The sequence below is a fragment of the Lagenorhynchus albirostris genome, chromosome X (assembly GCF_949774975.1).
Source record: "Lagenorhynchus albirostris chromosome X, mLagAlb1.1, whole genome shotgun sequence".
Classification (NCBI taxonomy): Eukaryota; Metazoa; Chordata; class Mammalia; order Artiodactyla; family Delphinidae; genus Lagenorhynchus; species Lagenorhynchus albirostris.
The window spans coordinates 104,309,663-104,325,650 of NC_083116.1; the positions used below are offsets into that span (position 1 = coordinate 104,309,663).

General features: G+C 38.2%; 1 protein-coding gene across 1 annotated transcript in view; it reads left to right on the forward strand.

The window, feature by feature from the left end:
* Positions 1-15,988, forward strand: part of DMD (dystrophin) — a 2,123,521-nt gene that overhangs the window by 1,363,239 nt on the left and 744,294 nt on the right. Inside the window, exon 49 of the mRNA XM_060138437.1 lies at positions 5,146-5,247. Within this exon, the coding sequence (XP_059994420.1) occupies positions 5,146-5,247 (102 nt within the window). The remainder of the gene's footprint in view (positions 1-5,145; positions 5,248-15,988) is intronic.

Consider the following 15,988-nt stretch of genomic DNA (forward strand, 5'->3'; position numbering starts at 1 on the left):
GCTCTAACACAATATTGATTCCATTTCATTTTTCGTTTCTTGCCACCCTTTTTAGCAAACAGTTTGTATATGGAATGAGAGACAGTGCAGTCAATATATGTGACTAGAGCCCATTTATTTTAAAGGCTTACTTTGTTTTTTCTCCCCAGAAAGCCATATATTTGTTTGCTTGTTTCACTATAACATTGTAATTGTCAGCTCTTGCTGCAGTAACAAATGACCCCCAAATCCCAGTGACTTGCAAGAACAAACATTGATCACTCATCCAGGTGTCTGCAGATCAGTGGCAGCTTTACTCTACACTATGGGTCAAGTTCAGATTTTCTCATCCTAGGCTGTGGATCTGCTCCAAATGTCTTCTCATTCCAGAACCCAGGCTGAAAGAGCAGCTTCTTTATGATACATTATTCTCTCATGGTGGAAGGCAGGAACTAGAGGTACTAGCAAATCCTGAATTGCCTTTAAAGACCTAGCTCAGAGCTGTCATGCAGTCATGTCTGCCCACAGTCCATTGACCTAAGTGAGGCATGTGGTAAAGCCCAAAGTCAACGGGGAAGAGAGTGTATTCACCCACCCTTTTTATGTTGTGATATATATTTTTATGTATATATACACATATATATATACATACATATTGATATATTCTAAGGTTAGCAATAAGTAAAATGATAGAAATATAAATAAATTTAAAATAATAAAGGAAAACAAGGCAAAATGTAGCTCTCTTATATTATCCTTAGCACCAGATTTCTAGTTTTAAAAAAAAAGTGTGCAATCAGTTTAATATTGAATTAGAAATACAGTAGTCAATGAATAAATTCTTAGAGAATGTAAGTTACGTTAATTTGCATATGAACTGTTACTTTCATCCTCAAAGGGGTTCAGTCTTTTTTTTACCACTAACCATTGCTTCGCTGCTCATCAGACCACCACCACCAGCAATATTAGTAATGCTGTCTAATAAGAAATAAGACTGAAGGTGCTTAGAGAGTTACTCCATTCTGAAAACCTATCAAGGCTGGATTTTTCTAAAGTACACTGCAGTATTCTCCTAGTATCGATGAAGGGTTATTCCTATTACCTATTTAATAAAAATTATATACTTAAAATTATGCATGAGATTTTAGTGAACTGTCAATACTATGTTGGAAAAAAAAAACTCTAGTTACATCATAAGGGTCTTAACTCCTGGTGCGCAATCTTATATTACAGGGGATATATTAAGAATAAGGCAGAGGGAAAAACTTAAATGGAAATGTTCTATTATTAGAAGTGAGATTTTTTTGGTTGAAATCCCATGAAGACTTTCTTGTCTGAATGTTCTTTGAAGTTGAACACTTCCTACTTACAAAAAACTGGCCACTATAATTAGCTGCGTTTCCATTTTAGTGGTGACCTCCTTCACCTTATCTTAAATCATATAAAGATGTGAGGCCATTTGTGAGATAAAAGATTTGCTCAAACCAATTCTCTGACCTGGATATCGTCAGTTTGGCAATTGTAAACCCACAAAGAGACACCCTTGGAGCTTTTTAAAAGCTATGTAAGAATTTATTTTCCAGTGGGAAGAGGCAGGATTTTCTCTCATTTTTACACTGGAAGGATACTATAGAATGTATTGGAGTTAAAGAAGAGGGAAAAAATTAACATGATAGTAAGAGATGTGGCTGCCAGTTTTAGCATGTGCATACACACACACACACATACACGCTATGCTCAACAAAGGAGGGATAAAGTGGAGGTTTAGTGATACACACTTCCCGGTAATAATATCAACTCTGCCATTTGCAAGCTACATGGCCTTGGACAATTGACTTAATCTCCCTCAGTTTTAGCATCTGCAAAATTAGATAATACCCTTTCTTTTTTTATAAATGTATTTATTTTTGGCTGTGTCGGGTCTTCATTGCTGTGCGCGGGCTTTCTCTAGTTGCGGCGAGCGGGGTCTACTCTTCGGTGCGGTGCGCAGGCTCGTCATTGCAGTGACTTCTCTTGTTGTGGAGCACGGGCTCTAGGCGCGCGGGCTTCAGTAGTTGTGGCACGTGTGCTCTAGAGCGCAGGCTCAGTAGTTGTGGCACACGGGCTTAGTTGCTCCATCCCAAAACAGGGATGGAACCCGTGTCTCCTGCATTGGCAGGTGTATTCTTAACCACGGCGCCACCAGGGAAGTCCCAGATAATACCCTTTTTGTAGGAGTGTAAATATGAGGGAAAAATGTATGAAACATAGAGTGTTTTGACATATGGTAAAGTCTTAGCAACTCTGGTTTGTTAATATTATTATAGCGACATAATCACTCTAGCAGTCACTCTAGCAGTTGGTTGATGTTTTCAGCACAGCTAATGATTTCAGCTTTTTCTTATCTCTGCATAGTCATGTGATTTGGCTGGGCTTTTTTGTTTGTTTGCTTGCTTTTCAATTTTTCCATGTCAAGTTTTAATTGCATGAAGGGATATCAAAATTTTTAAATTTGTCTCACACATACTTCCATTTTTTTCATGGTGATGATCAGCTTGTCATAGTGTATTTTTTCGCACCAACTTAAGAAAACTATATACTAAGGGACATTTTAAGGAAATTTAATTGTATTTACTACAGTTGACCCTTCAAGGAATAAAATTCGACCCTCAATAAGTGACCTATCTTTTAACTAATAAATTCACACTACAAGTAAATGTAGTGAGGTAAATTGTAGAAATGTATCTTCAAAATGTTCTTTCTAAAGTAGTTTATCAAAGGTGCATATCATTAGATATCTAGTTCTCCAAAAAATTGCGAAGGGAAAGTACCCACAAAGAATTAAGAACTGAACATGATTTCTCTCACCCATTGCTCTATTTCTGTTAGACCGGGTGTAAATCTTATCCAGGTACTTAAACTCTCCATTATTTCATTAAAGGACGAAGAGATGGCAATAGTGTTGATGAAAGGACATGCTACTAGGAAACATTTCTATAAACGGAAGTGATGTGACTTTGTAGTCCTCATTCATCAGAAGGCTAAATCTAGGGCAAATTCAGTGGCCTGAAGAGTAAATATTTTACTTTCTGCAGTTGCAAAACATAGACATTTCACACGGCATGCCACCTTTTCCACAGTCCATCTAATAAGCACCACCTTAGAACTTGGAGCTCTAAGTAATATTGGGGCTGCTCTCATGTCAGCCTTGCTGCTGTTTCTGTTCATTTGCCAGTGAAACTTTCATGAATTAAAATTTGTGTGTTTATTTCCTGAGGGACTTCCTTGTCATATCAAATGCAGTCTTTTAATCCTGGTTATTTGCCAGTGCCTTCTCAATAGTGGCATTGATTCTTTGTGATCTTTGGAACTCTTTATTTGCGATTGAAGACTAGGGGCAGGGAGAGAAAGGTGTTAGTGCTCGTCATTTACTGCATACCTGAAACAGTGGTAAAATTATAGACTATTTGTGCTCATTTCCTGAAGGTATAGAATTTACACTGGGTGTACTTATAAATCATTTTTAAAGGAAGAAGGAATTACCCAACCCTCACAAAGTACACTCCGATTTTGAACTTGTTACAATTTTGCAATTTTTTTAAAAAAAATCACATTTAGAACTTTTTATCATAAAGAGTAAATTGATACTTACAATTCTAGGTTTGTTTCTTCCAGAATTATTGTCTCTAAAGGTGATGTGTGTGTGTGTGTATATGTGTGTGTGTGTGTGGCACATGTACCCATTTAACACATGGAGTTAGTCTTCATGTTATGGACCCTTTTAACCAAAGTGCCTACCTCCCATTGCTATTTATTATAAGAACTGAAGAAATAATCCTTCTCAAGAGCATGCGATGAGCACTCACAAGTTACAGGACATCCTACTGTGCCATATAAGATTACGGTAATTTGGGTTCAGAGGACACCCTGCTCAGATGAGCTGAGAGAGGACAGGTACAAACACAGTGGATAAAGGAAACAGTGGCATGAAGACACGTATACACAGCAGTGCTGGGAGGCTACAGGGTAGGAGCGGGAGGAAGAGGGATATGTGTTAATCAGGAGTTGCCATCTGGGGAAGATTGCCAGGCCCTGACTGACGCCTGACATTGATTAATCGATACTCCATCCTAGTGTTTAACAAGTGTTACATCCAAAAAGTCTTCTGTAATATTTAACTTCACTTCCTTCAGCTTCAGTTTATGCACGTTTCTTTTGTCCTCTCTTCAGGAGAGCAAGACAGCACCCAGTAGCAAAGCACTTTATATTCATATATCTGAAGAGGATGTTTTTTTCTTGTGTTGTGTTTTGTTTCGTTTTTTGGTCATACGGTCATGCTTCAATCTTCTCCAGGCTAAGGAAAAACACATTTTTAAAGATAATTTAATCATTCCTCAAAAAGCCTGTTTAATTTGACTGCTTAATAATTAATAAGCCTTGATACTGTGCTTTAAGTGTTTACTTTTTGGAAAGAAAGTTAATAATTTTGACAATGATGTGGAAAGATTTATTTGGTTTCTATTTCAAAATAAAATTTTGGAACCAGAGTCCCGAGAAGAATCCTGTTAAAATAAGAGGTTTGTGGAGTAAAATGGACATTAGGATTACTGAGATTATTGAAGCTAACAATAGTATTTATCCATATTAATCATATTCATGGATCATACTTCTCGTTATTGCATTCTACTTTTTGGAAAAATATAAAGTGTCTCTGTTTCTATATAATAGTATTATGACATAACTCAAGAAGATTCGGGGTAAATTTTTTAAACTTTGGTATGTTTCACAAAGACCTCCATTTCTTTTTTCTTTTTTCTTTTTTCTTTTTTCTTTTTTTTTATCGGTACGCGGGCCTCTCACTGCTGTGGCCTCTTCCGTTGCGGAGCACAGCGCAGGCTCAGCGGCCACGGCTCATGGACCAGCCGCTCCGCGGCATGTGGGATCCTCCCGGGCTGGGGCACGAACCCGTGTTCCCTGCATCGGCAGGCGGACTCTCAACCACCGCGCCACCAGGGAAGCCCAAAGACCTCCATTTCTTTTCTCTGCACTGAAAACTACTTTGTGCCCCTATGTACTGTGCAGAAATTGATCTGCAATACATGTGGAGTCTCCAAGGGTATATTTAAATTTAGTAATTTTATTGCTAACTGTGAAGTTAATCTGCACTGTATGTGCTCTTTTCCCCAGGAAACTGAAGTAGCAGTTCAAGCTAAACAGCCGGATGTGGAAGGGATTTTGTCTAAAGGGCAGCATTTGTACAAGGAAAAACCAGCCACTCAGCCCGTGAAGGTAATGAAGCAACCTCTAGCAATATCCATTACCTCATAATGGGTTATGCTTCCCCTGTTGTACATTTGCCATTGACATGGTCTATTTATTATCGATGAAATAACTTGTAAAGAAATATTGGCCATCCTGCAATAGGAGAGGCAGAGCTATCTTTTTGATCAACATATCCTATTTATGTACTGTGATCTTAAGGCTATTAACGAGTCATTGCATTAAAGGACTCATTTCTGTCCTGGTGCGCTGCCATCAATACAAAAAGTACTCCCACCTTCAAGGTAGATTAAATTCTTTGAGGCTCTGTTGCTTCGCATGCCAGCCTTGATGCTTTTCATATCGTTTGGCTTAATTCAAATCAAGCTACTGCATCATACTGTCTGTCTCCAACAGCTGTAAAGAATCACAATATGGTCCATGACCTTTCTTTTCTCTGTTGCTCTTTCTTATGAAAGAGGAAAATCGGCATTCGGGCTTCAGTACTTTATTGGGTCAAGAATTTTTAGTGGAATGTCATGTAATTGCTTCTCTCTTCGGTAAAAAGCTGGCCAGGGAGAAAGCTTTCTACTTCTTTCTTTTCCCCATGTGCATTTTGAAGTCTAGGACACATTTATTCACAGGGCTGTTACATGAAGAGAGAAATGGGAAACCAGCTCAGTTTTCAAAAAATAGCTAATCAATGGCTTCCACTTGCTAATGAGAGTCCGGTGATAAATAGACGTTGGGTATAGGTCACCTTATTTTCTGTACCTGACCAAAATTATAATGGCTCCCATTATGATGAAGGGTCCCAAGAGCCTGTAATGGTGGCTGTTTATTGATCAATCCTGGTTTCTCTAGCTACTGTTGCAGGCTGAGATTTAGTGGGCCTCATCCTCATGTTTAAAACTGCTCTAAAACAGTGCAGGTCAATAACCTCATTATACAGAGGTAGTTTGTCCTTGCAAATAACACTGCCATGACTTACACTGTGTCGCTTCATTTCTAGAAGCTTGTTTGTTTTCCTTACAGTTTACAAGGGGCTTTTTCTTAGGTAAATTTGAAGTTTCAGCCTAAACGCAATGTCCAAACACCAGGTGGTGAAAGGCACAGATTTCCTCTGTAGATATCGATAGACATTTATACAGGAATACATTGTCCCCACTCCTAACATCCCCCCAAAATAATTTGCATCCAGTGTAGGCCTGGTATGATAATTTTCATAAAGTAGCAATGTGTACAGTATTTAGATTGGAGAGCTAGAAAAGGTCCTGAAAGCAGCAAATTTCAGGGTTTCTTTTGATGCTCTAGAGAAAGCCAGTCCCCAAGCAGACAGCTTTCTCGATTAACAGAGTGACTTTCATAGCAAGCAATGCGACAGACCAATGGACCATTTTGTAGGTCTGTTCTGCCTACTCTTGTTTGATCCTCAAAGACTTTATGCAGGATTTGGCATAATTGTTACAGATTACAGACATGCATTTCAATTGGCTTTTGCTTTAGTGCCTTTATTAAAAAACAGAGGGAAAGCCTTAATTGAAATTCAACCAGAAAATTTTTGTTTTCATTGTATGTAAACAATCCAGGCAGTTGAAGCTAATTTATCATACCCTCAACTCCTGGGCCACTGTGAGATCTAATTTCTATTGTAGCATTAGTGACATAAGAGGGGAATTACCTTTCTGAAGTGAAAGAGAAAGCAAGGAGGTGTTAACGTCCTTCACTTTCATATCCCTTGAAATGACTGTGTAGAGACAGCCCTCTTCTTTCTTTTCTCTTTCCCTCCTTCCCCATGTCCTCTCAAATCAGTTCATGGGGGAGAAGCACAGCTTAAGTGAAAACTCATTCCTCCTCTACCATTTACCCCTCAAGTTTGGAGAGGAATCACCGTATCAGGTTCACAGTGGCAAAAGGGCAAGATTGATTTGGGAGATCAGGAGTGTGGAGAAATAGATTCTTCACGTGCAGCTTTTGATAAGGGCCATGACCTTGGACACACTTGAAGATTAGCTGGGGCTTGTGGTAGCCTAAAACTCTAGAGGCTAAAAAACTACCTCATCGTTCAAAACCTGGAACCCAGCAATACAAGGTAGCAAGCTGTGGGGACTGTTTAAACCTCTGCGTGGATCAAAACCTTCTTTTTAAAGATTAGGGATGATTTTTCTAAAGGGTGAGCCATTGCTCTGATAGTACATAAACAAAGCCTGTTTTAGACTTTGACTTCATATATCAAAATTTTAAAATTTTGCCCTTCCTAATGCCTTTCCTCCTTAACTTTGAGATTTCTGACTCCGTAATAGAAGGGAAAAGCGTACAAGTAGCCTGCAGTACATTTTCATGATAGAAGTTTGTTTTTTGTCTTGGGGAGGAGGTACATTTAGAAACTGTAACAATTATAAAGAAGATGGTGATAGTCTTTAAAAAGAAAATGAAAATCCCTCATGGTGTGTATATAAGATCCAGTATCTAAATGGATAAGTAGTATGTCCACCGCTTGCAGAGATTCTAGTTAAGGACACATCAGAAAATGATTCTGTTTCTTAGAAAATTGACTGTCTATTGGCACCTCCACATTCCGCATCAGACAAGCTGTCTGCTTACCTCCTACGCTCACCTCCCAAGCTGAGTCCTGTTTGGGAGCTGGGCTCATCCCTGTTCAGTTTTTTTCCCTTTTTCTTAACTTTATCAACTTCTCTAGGATTTATTTAATTTTCAAAGATGGTAAATTTTTAGTTTCTTTTTTTGTCATCCCTAAGTAAACGTCTTCCTTATTTTCTTTGAGGATTTCCTGATAAAGATCAAACATATATTATGAAACGGTTCTACTCATGACATAAATATAGCACTAGATCTCTAATGCAAAATTACTGGAAAAATCTTAGAATAATATGATTGAAGAAATAAGCATCTTTGTTTTGCTTTCTATCTCTTATCTCGCTCTCTCTCCCCCTACACACGCGCACATACTTTTATTTCATTTGATTTGTACATTGTTCCTTCATCTTAACTTCAGAAGTTGTTGAAGATTGGTTGGATAAGTTCAATAAATTGTTTAACATTTTGATTAAGTTATACTTTTGGTAATAGTATTTTATGATAATACTGTTAATCATTTTAATGTGTTCCATTTTCCACAGAGTAATGAGTAGGTTCCTCAATAGCACCAAATTTAGCAGTTAAAAAGCAACAAAAACAACTTCCATCGGTAGCAACAATATCGACAGCTACAAAAAAAAGCCATTTGTTATTCGATTTAAAAAAATGTTAACTCTCTTTTGAACTTAAGCATTTAGATAACATTTTCTTCTATTTGTACTTATTCTTTAACTTAATTTGGAACACTGCTCTTTATGTTAAAAATTTTTAAATGTGTGTATATATTTTGAAATACTCATATCACCTTCCATTATTAGAACTGAGAACATTAACAGAATTTAAAATGTCTTAGTAACTTGGTAAAGTGATAAGATCACACCAGCTGTTTGCTTTGCTAACTTTTTAGATTAGCCAAAAAAAATCTTAACATGAATCTAATAATATATTTTATTACTGCTCTTGATTTGTTTTTTAACTATAAGAAAAAAATAAGGTATTTGGAGCTTTCTATATTTGGCCAAAGGGTTCCACCCCAACCTTTAACACAAAAATAATTACTGTAAACAAATGGTCAAGAGGCCAATTATAATCTTCCAGGCATCATTTCCCCCAATATAAGCTGCAAAATGACAGCATCGTTAGTCATTTTCAATTATAGTCAGTCAAAACCAGGGGTGTTTCATTTTCCCAGCTGTTTTGTTGTAATTAACTAGATTAAGCTGTTTTTTTTTTTTCTCCTGAGTTTGTTCTACTGCCAACATCAGCATCTTAACATTTCTAAAAACGTCTTTGGGTTTATTTATTTATTTTTTTGCCTGATAATTTAAAATATATCACTCACAACAGATGTGCATCTCAAAATTTGTATATGGTATAGCAGGTCAAGTGGTATCTTGTTGGTCAGATGTTGCCCAATTAGATATTACGGTTATAACAATATTTGGATTTTATAAATCATCTATCAGGCGTATGATCTCATTTACCTGGTGCAACTTTTTTTTGGTAACATCAGAATCAATAGCAAGATAACAGATATGAGTTTGTCCCCCCAAATGAACAGATCCATTTTGACTGACTTATTTGATAAACACAATTTCCGTGTCAATGATAATAGAAGCAGTTCAGAGAAGAATTATAGAGCGTAACAGTATTAGAGAAATTTTATAATTTATTAATACATAAGTAGGAGAATTTCATTTTTTTAATGCAAATTAGCTTCACAACTGAGTAAAAAGTCTTGACTATGAGAGGTTGAATAAATGGTAATCACTTATGCTTGAATATAAGGAGAGCCCCACTTTCCCTCTGAGAAGATAAAATTTATAATAAATTTTTGAGCAACTGATAGAATCATTTAGGAATGTGGATGAGATTGTCAAATGCCTAATTATATTTAATTTCTTAATTGATTAGCACTTCCATATTTGAAATCTCACATTTTATAAAATAACACACTAATTAGGAACCTTGCTTTTGGCACATTTGTATTTTATGGAAAGAGTTCATTCATAGATGTATATTCCAGAACTCTAGAGCTTACTGTCTTCCTTCTAAGTGATTTGCAGTATGGCAGTGTTTGGATCCCCGTATGGTGCTGTTAAACCTCTCTGTCCAAAGACAACTAGGACGATAACTATAATAAAAAAATTAGGATTATTTAGCTTACTGTAGCAAAGGAGAAAGCCCTCAAGAGAGACTGTGGGGCATCTCAGTTAGAGGGCATTGGCAAGAGCTGGCTGAATGATTCTAAAGAGGAATTAGGGAGGAGGAAGCCATTTTGGATTAGATGCTTTCAAAAAATGGAGTCAAGGTAGTGATCAGGTATCTAACAGTTTTTATCTAGAAGGTGAAAGGATTAAAGCAGGGCAGAGCTGTCACTGTGAAAGAAGTAGCAGTGCCTCATATTCGTCATTTTTGTGGTGACAGAGTGGCCTTGTCTCTGTCTGGTTTATTTTCTGTGACTGTTTTTTTTTTTTTTTTTTTGCGGTACGCGGGCCTCTCACTGTTGTGGCTTTTCCCGTTGTGGAGAACAGGCTCCGGACGCGCAGGCCCAGCGGCCATGGCTCACGGGCCCAGCCGCTCCGCGACATGTGGGATCTTCCCGGACCAGGGCACCAACCCGCGTCCCCTGCATCGGCAGGCGGACTCTCAACCACTGCACCACCAGGGAAGCCCTCTGTGACTGTTTTTTTATGTTCACTTGGGACCATCACACCTAGCTAACTGCCAGTTACCAGAAGGACCGTTTTTCACTTCTTCAGTGTTATCACTGGAATATTTATCCCTAACTTCGGTGCCCATTCCCAAAATATTAGGAGAGATAATCTTTTCATTTTTCTTAGATGTGAATTATTTACACCCCATCAGAATAACTTATTGTTTTGCTTTTTAAAATTATCTTTAAAAGACTTGTTTACAATGACCTTCACCAGTTGTGTGAGGTTATACCCTAGGAATAATTGCTACTGGTTTATCAATTTTCTTCACTTCCTTTTTTTTTTAATTAACCAATTCTGGCTGATGACTTATATAAGCATCCCAAATTCATATTTCTTGAGATTATTTCAGGCTACTGTGCAACTTTGTTGTTCAAAATAAAACAATTGAAACCCAAAAGACATTATAAGCTAATATGAACTGACTCTTTTGTGAGGAACTATTTTGGGGAAAAGTCTCAATTTAGACTTACTCAGTAGTTCATGCTGGAACTGGACAAGCATTTTAGAATTTTGAATTTCACTCCTGGTCCTCAGTTGTATTAATTGCATTTATAGAGACAGACATGGAGACATAGATGTTTCAATTACAATATTCACATGCACGTCTGTGTATATAAAGCCACAGGTGGATTCATTTATTTATGTAGCAGATATTAATATCATGCCAAACATTTGACACAAGAGAAAAATATAAGATTTTAAAATTTTGAAATCCCAAGTTCAGGTAGTTTAGAATTATATTCCATTTTAAGTTTAAAAAGGAAACCTATATTCAGAAATAATTTTTTCTTGTAATTTCTGCTCTTCATAAAGAAGAAATTTCACATTCTTTGATATAATAGTCTTAACATTTAATGACTAACTCCAAGTAAATTATATACAGCGGAAAACAATGCTCAGGTGCAAATGCCCGGTATAATGAAATTAGTTTTGCCCTTTTAAAAAATGATCTCAGGGGCTTCCCTGGTGGCCCAATGGTTGAGAATCTGCCTGCTAATGCAGGGGACACGGGTTCGAGCCCTGGTCTGGGAAGATCCCACATGCCGCGGAGCGACTAGGCCCGTGAGCCACAACTACTGAGCCTGCGCGTCTGGAGCCTGTGCTCCGCAACAAGATAGGCCCGCGCACCACGATGAAGAGTGGCCCCCCCTTGCCACAACTAGAGAAAGCCCTCGCACAAAAACGAAGACCCAACACAGCAAAAATAAATTAATTAATTAATTTTTAAAAAAAAAGTAAAGGTCAATAGTTAAAATTTAAAAAAAAAAATGATTCTCAGAGTTCCTCCTTTTTGGTAAAACAAGTTTACTATGACTGTTGAGTTTTGAGCTCTTGTGAAGAAAGCCTGGGATCTGCAATTTGCTTAGCTATTCAAAGTTTGAAAACTCTAGAAATCTAATCAAGAGTAGGACTTGCTGACTATTATTCCACTAATTTTATATTTAAAGATGTTGGAATTTAGACATACATTTGATTCCCTTAAATTTGGTTAAAGGTTATTAACATGAGTAGCAAATTACCTTTTACAGATTTTTCTGAGCACAGCTTAAAGTTTGTTATGTGAAGAACGCTGCGTTAGCTGCTGCAGCCAAACATTTTTTGCTACCCAAAGGAACTTTACAGCCTAATAGAAAAGATGAGAGAATTAAAAATCTGGGCACATGCCAGAGAACCAAAAAGCAAAACCAAACCAAACAAAAAAGAACTTCCATAATATATAAATCATCAATTTCAACTCTATACCAGGTACTTGAAGAAGTTGTAAGGGTGTTTTTGTGACCAGCTGAATCAAAATCTGTAGCCATTTTATGTGATGTTGTTTGCTAATAATTATGAAAGATTGGGAAACATACACTTCTGAGCTTCTTGCATTTTTGACACTTTGCAGTATCCTCAGATGTTTGTGGTACATGGGGGTTACTACTTAATTTTTAAAATCTCTGCATCTGAAATTATATGGATATCTCATTTAACCATCTGGAAATAACAGTGGGCAAGATAACATTCTGATAAATGAATAGACCATTCTGAGTTTTATGTATTAATAAAAGGGAATTGAATATATAAACATGTTATTTTCAGGATAGCCTAAACCAAATCTTTTAAGTGTTGAAATATTTTCATTTTAACTATTTTAATGATAACTTCATTGACCGTCTTCTGTTCTGCTTCATTAAGCGGTGCATAATAGCTAACCAACAATTTTACAGTACTTTAGAGTTCACAGAGTTCTTTTCATGTAAAATATCTCATTTAGTTTCTCCAACAAAAGTATGGGTTAGGTGGTAGTGTTATATCCACGTTTCAAGGATGATGAATTTGATTTGCCAGTGATCACACAACCGGTAATAATGAGTTAGGACTGGAATCCAGGACTTCTGATTCTAAAACACAGTGTAATTTAAATTTTTCTTAATTTGCAGGGTCATCATTATAAGCATCGATTATTGTTCTATTTCATTGTACAGTTATTGATGCCAAAAACTTGGCCTCTATGCACTGGTGCCTCCTAATTGAATCTCGGAGACAGAGTTTGGGGTGAAGTAGAAAAGATTAGCTTTATTGCTTTGCCAGGCAAAGGGGGATACAGCGGGCTCATGCCCTTCAAAACTGTGTGTCCCAACCTGGGAGAATTTGGTGAGGAGTTTTATAGCAATGGTTCAAGGGCGGGGTTGCTGATAAGGATCTGGGTGTGTGCAGGGCCTGCATTCCTTTAATCTGGCCTCAGAGGGTCTCCTGATGAGCTCCTGTGGTTCTTGAGGTTATCAGACTGTGACCTTCTCTCTGGAATGAAGAACGCTTCATCAAGGAGTTAGCATCTTCCATTTGTTGGGGGTTTTAGTTCTGCCAAAGAGCTCAAAGATATTGTTATCTGTATCTTTTGAGGTGGAACCAGGATTCTGTCCCAAGGCTGCACTATTGTTTTTTGACTGCTCCTCCTTTGTCTCCGCATCCCCTCCCTTCCCTGATTAGCAACTGTTCCAACCTGCCCTTTGGAACTCAAATGAGGTCAGGAAGGCTGAATGAAGCCTATTTCTTACAAACAAGAAATGGGGGACACAGAAAGACTTGTGTCCAGGAGCCCCGCCGGGTCCTGTTCAGTTACATTATGTGCATGGAATATGAAGTTCAGTACTGATCACTGTTGCTTCAGTTGAGACCCAGATGAAGTAATTTTCTTTTAGAAGCCAGGTTGTAAGATAAATACTTTAAATATTAGAATCTAACTCAATGCAGTGAGATGCTTACACCATGAGAAGAAAGTGAAACCTAAGCCAACTGTAGAAACAGCAAATTCCCATCTCTCCTCACCCACTCACTATGGGGCCATATGCTTATTGAGCGGAAGAGTGGGCAGATCTCAGCAGTATGTAAATCAGTCTCTCATCTCCCTCTCCCTCTCCTGGCATATATAGGTGACTTCCTATAGGTTAAATGATGTATGATGAGACTTCACCATCTGCTGCACTCTTATCCCTTCAATAAGTGACCAAGATCATGACATTTTCTAGTTGTCTACTTTTACATTTATTGTCTCTTCCCTATTATCTATTGCTCTTTTGCATAGATAGATATATTCATTCACTAACCTTTGATAATATTTAATTCTCAGTGTTTAGCTTGATGTCAGAATGGAAAAATATCTTCTGCATGTCATGAGTTTCAGCGGTGGTTTTCCTTACTGATCAGAGGCATTTTTTGTTTGCTTTTGGATTCAAGGCTTATGTTTTAATAAATGAAAACAGTTACATTCATTGATGTGATAGTAAATGTTTAACAGCATTCACCCTGGGAGAAGAAATTAAAAGCCCTGATTTGACATGATCTCAGACACAATAGAATAAATAACCTTAAGAGCATAGATGATAGTTAAAATAGGAAGTGATGACTTTTTAGTATTTATTCCCGTGGCAGCTTTTCTTAAGTGGGATTCCTCAAGAAAATTAAGTCCTATAGAAAATGATTTAAGGACCTATTTTCTTTTTTTTTTTTTTAAGAAGATGTTGGGGGTAGGAGTCTATTAATTAATTAATTTATTTTTGCTGTGTTGGGTCTTCGTTTCTGTGCGAGGGCTTTCTCTAGTTGTGGCAAGCGGGGGCCATTCTTCATCGCGGTGCGCGGGCCTCTCACTGTCGTGGCCTCTCTTGTTGCGGAGCACGGGCTCCAGACGCGCAGGCTCAGTAGTTGTGGCTCACGGGCCTAGTTGTTCCGCGGCATGTGGGATCCTCCCAGACCAGGGCTCGAACCCGTGTCCCCTGCATTAGCAGGCAGATTCTCAACCACTGCGCCACCAGAGAAGCCCCCTATTTTCTTATTTTTGTCAATGATGGTACATATCTAGTCCATTGTAGATGCTTAGGTAACTTATTACTTATAATGGACACCTTAGGCCTTGGTCCTGGACAGTCAGCATCAGCATCAACTGTACAATTGTTAGAAATGTGAATTCTTGGGCCCCACTCAAGACCTATTCAATCTAGAGCTCTGGGGCTGAGAGCCAGCAATCAGTGGCTTAACAAGACCTCCAGGTGATTCTGACGGTCCCAAAGTATGCGAACCACTGCTCCAGGGTATTAGGATAAACTCTCCCCCCAATCCATTGAGAAAGTTTGCCCTACGACCTCTGAGTCCTCTGCTTCCAGTTAATGGGAAAGGAAAGGATGGGTGCAGAAACCTCACTCATTTTTTAAAAGTGTCGGCCTAGAACTGACAGATATTACCTCTGCTCCCATTCTACTGGCAGTAAGTAATCTTATGGTTACCCAGTGGTGCACTGGAAGCAGCTTGTATCTGCTCATGAGGGTCTATTAGCAAATTTGCAGGCATTTTGTGAGCTACTTGACATTCTCTTGGTAAAATTGGCTATAGTGGGAGTATTTACACCACAGAAATTAGAAAATACTAAAATCAGTTATTTTCCCCCAGAGAGCCAATTGTTAACATATACCAACACATCACAGACCATGTAACGGGCTTGGCTGACTCTACTGGGAGCTCTGCAGCTATAATGACCTCAAAATGGTCCTGCTTTGAACCAAATTGGCTGAGCTTTTATACTCTCACCTTGATCAGTCCTTGAATGAGGGCTGCCCTGGAAAGGGAATGCCCTGGGGCAAGGCAGATCTCTTCAGCTGAGACAGTCCCTAAAGGGACTGACAACTGAAGGATGTCTACTGAAATCTTCTTCACCATTTGGGACAAGAGTCCTTCCTTAAAGTAGACTCTGAGAGGCTTATCCCCATGCGTACCGCAGCCCCTCTCTCCAAGACTTGCTAATAGGATTGCTCTGGGGTGAGTGAGGGCAGTAAGATATTTTTAATGTTCTCTGGAAAATTCTTGTGTGCAGCCACATTAGATACATTTTAAAAGAGTCAAGCCAGTTGCTGAGATGACACTGTTGTTTTGTTTATTTGTGTTGCTTTCAGTAATGTTTGTGCTCTACTTCCTTTCAG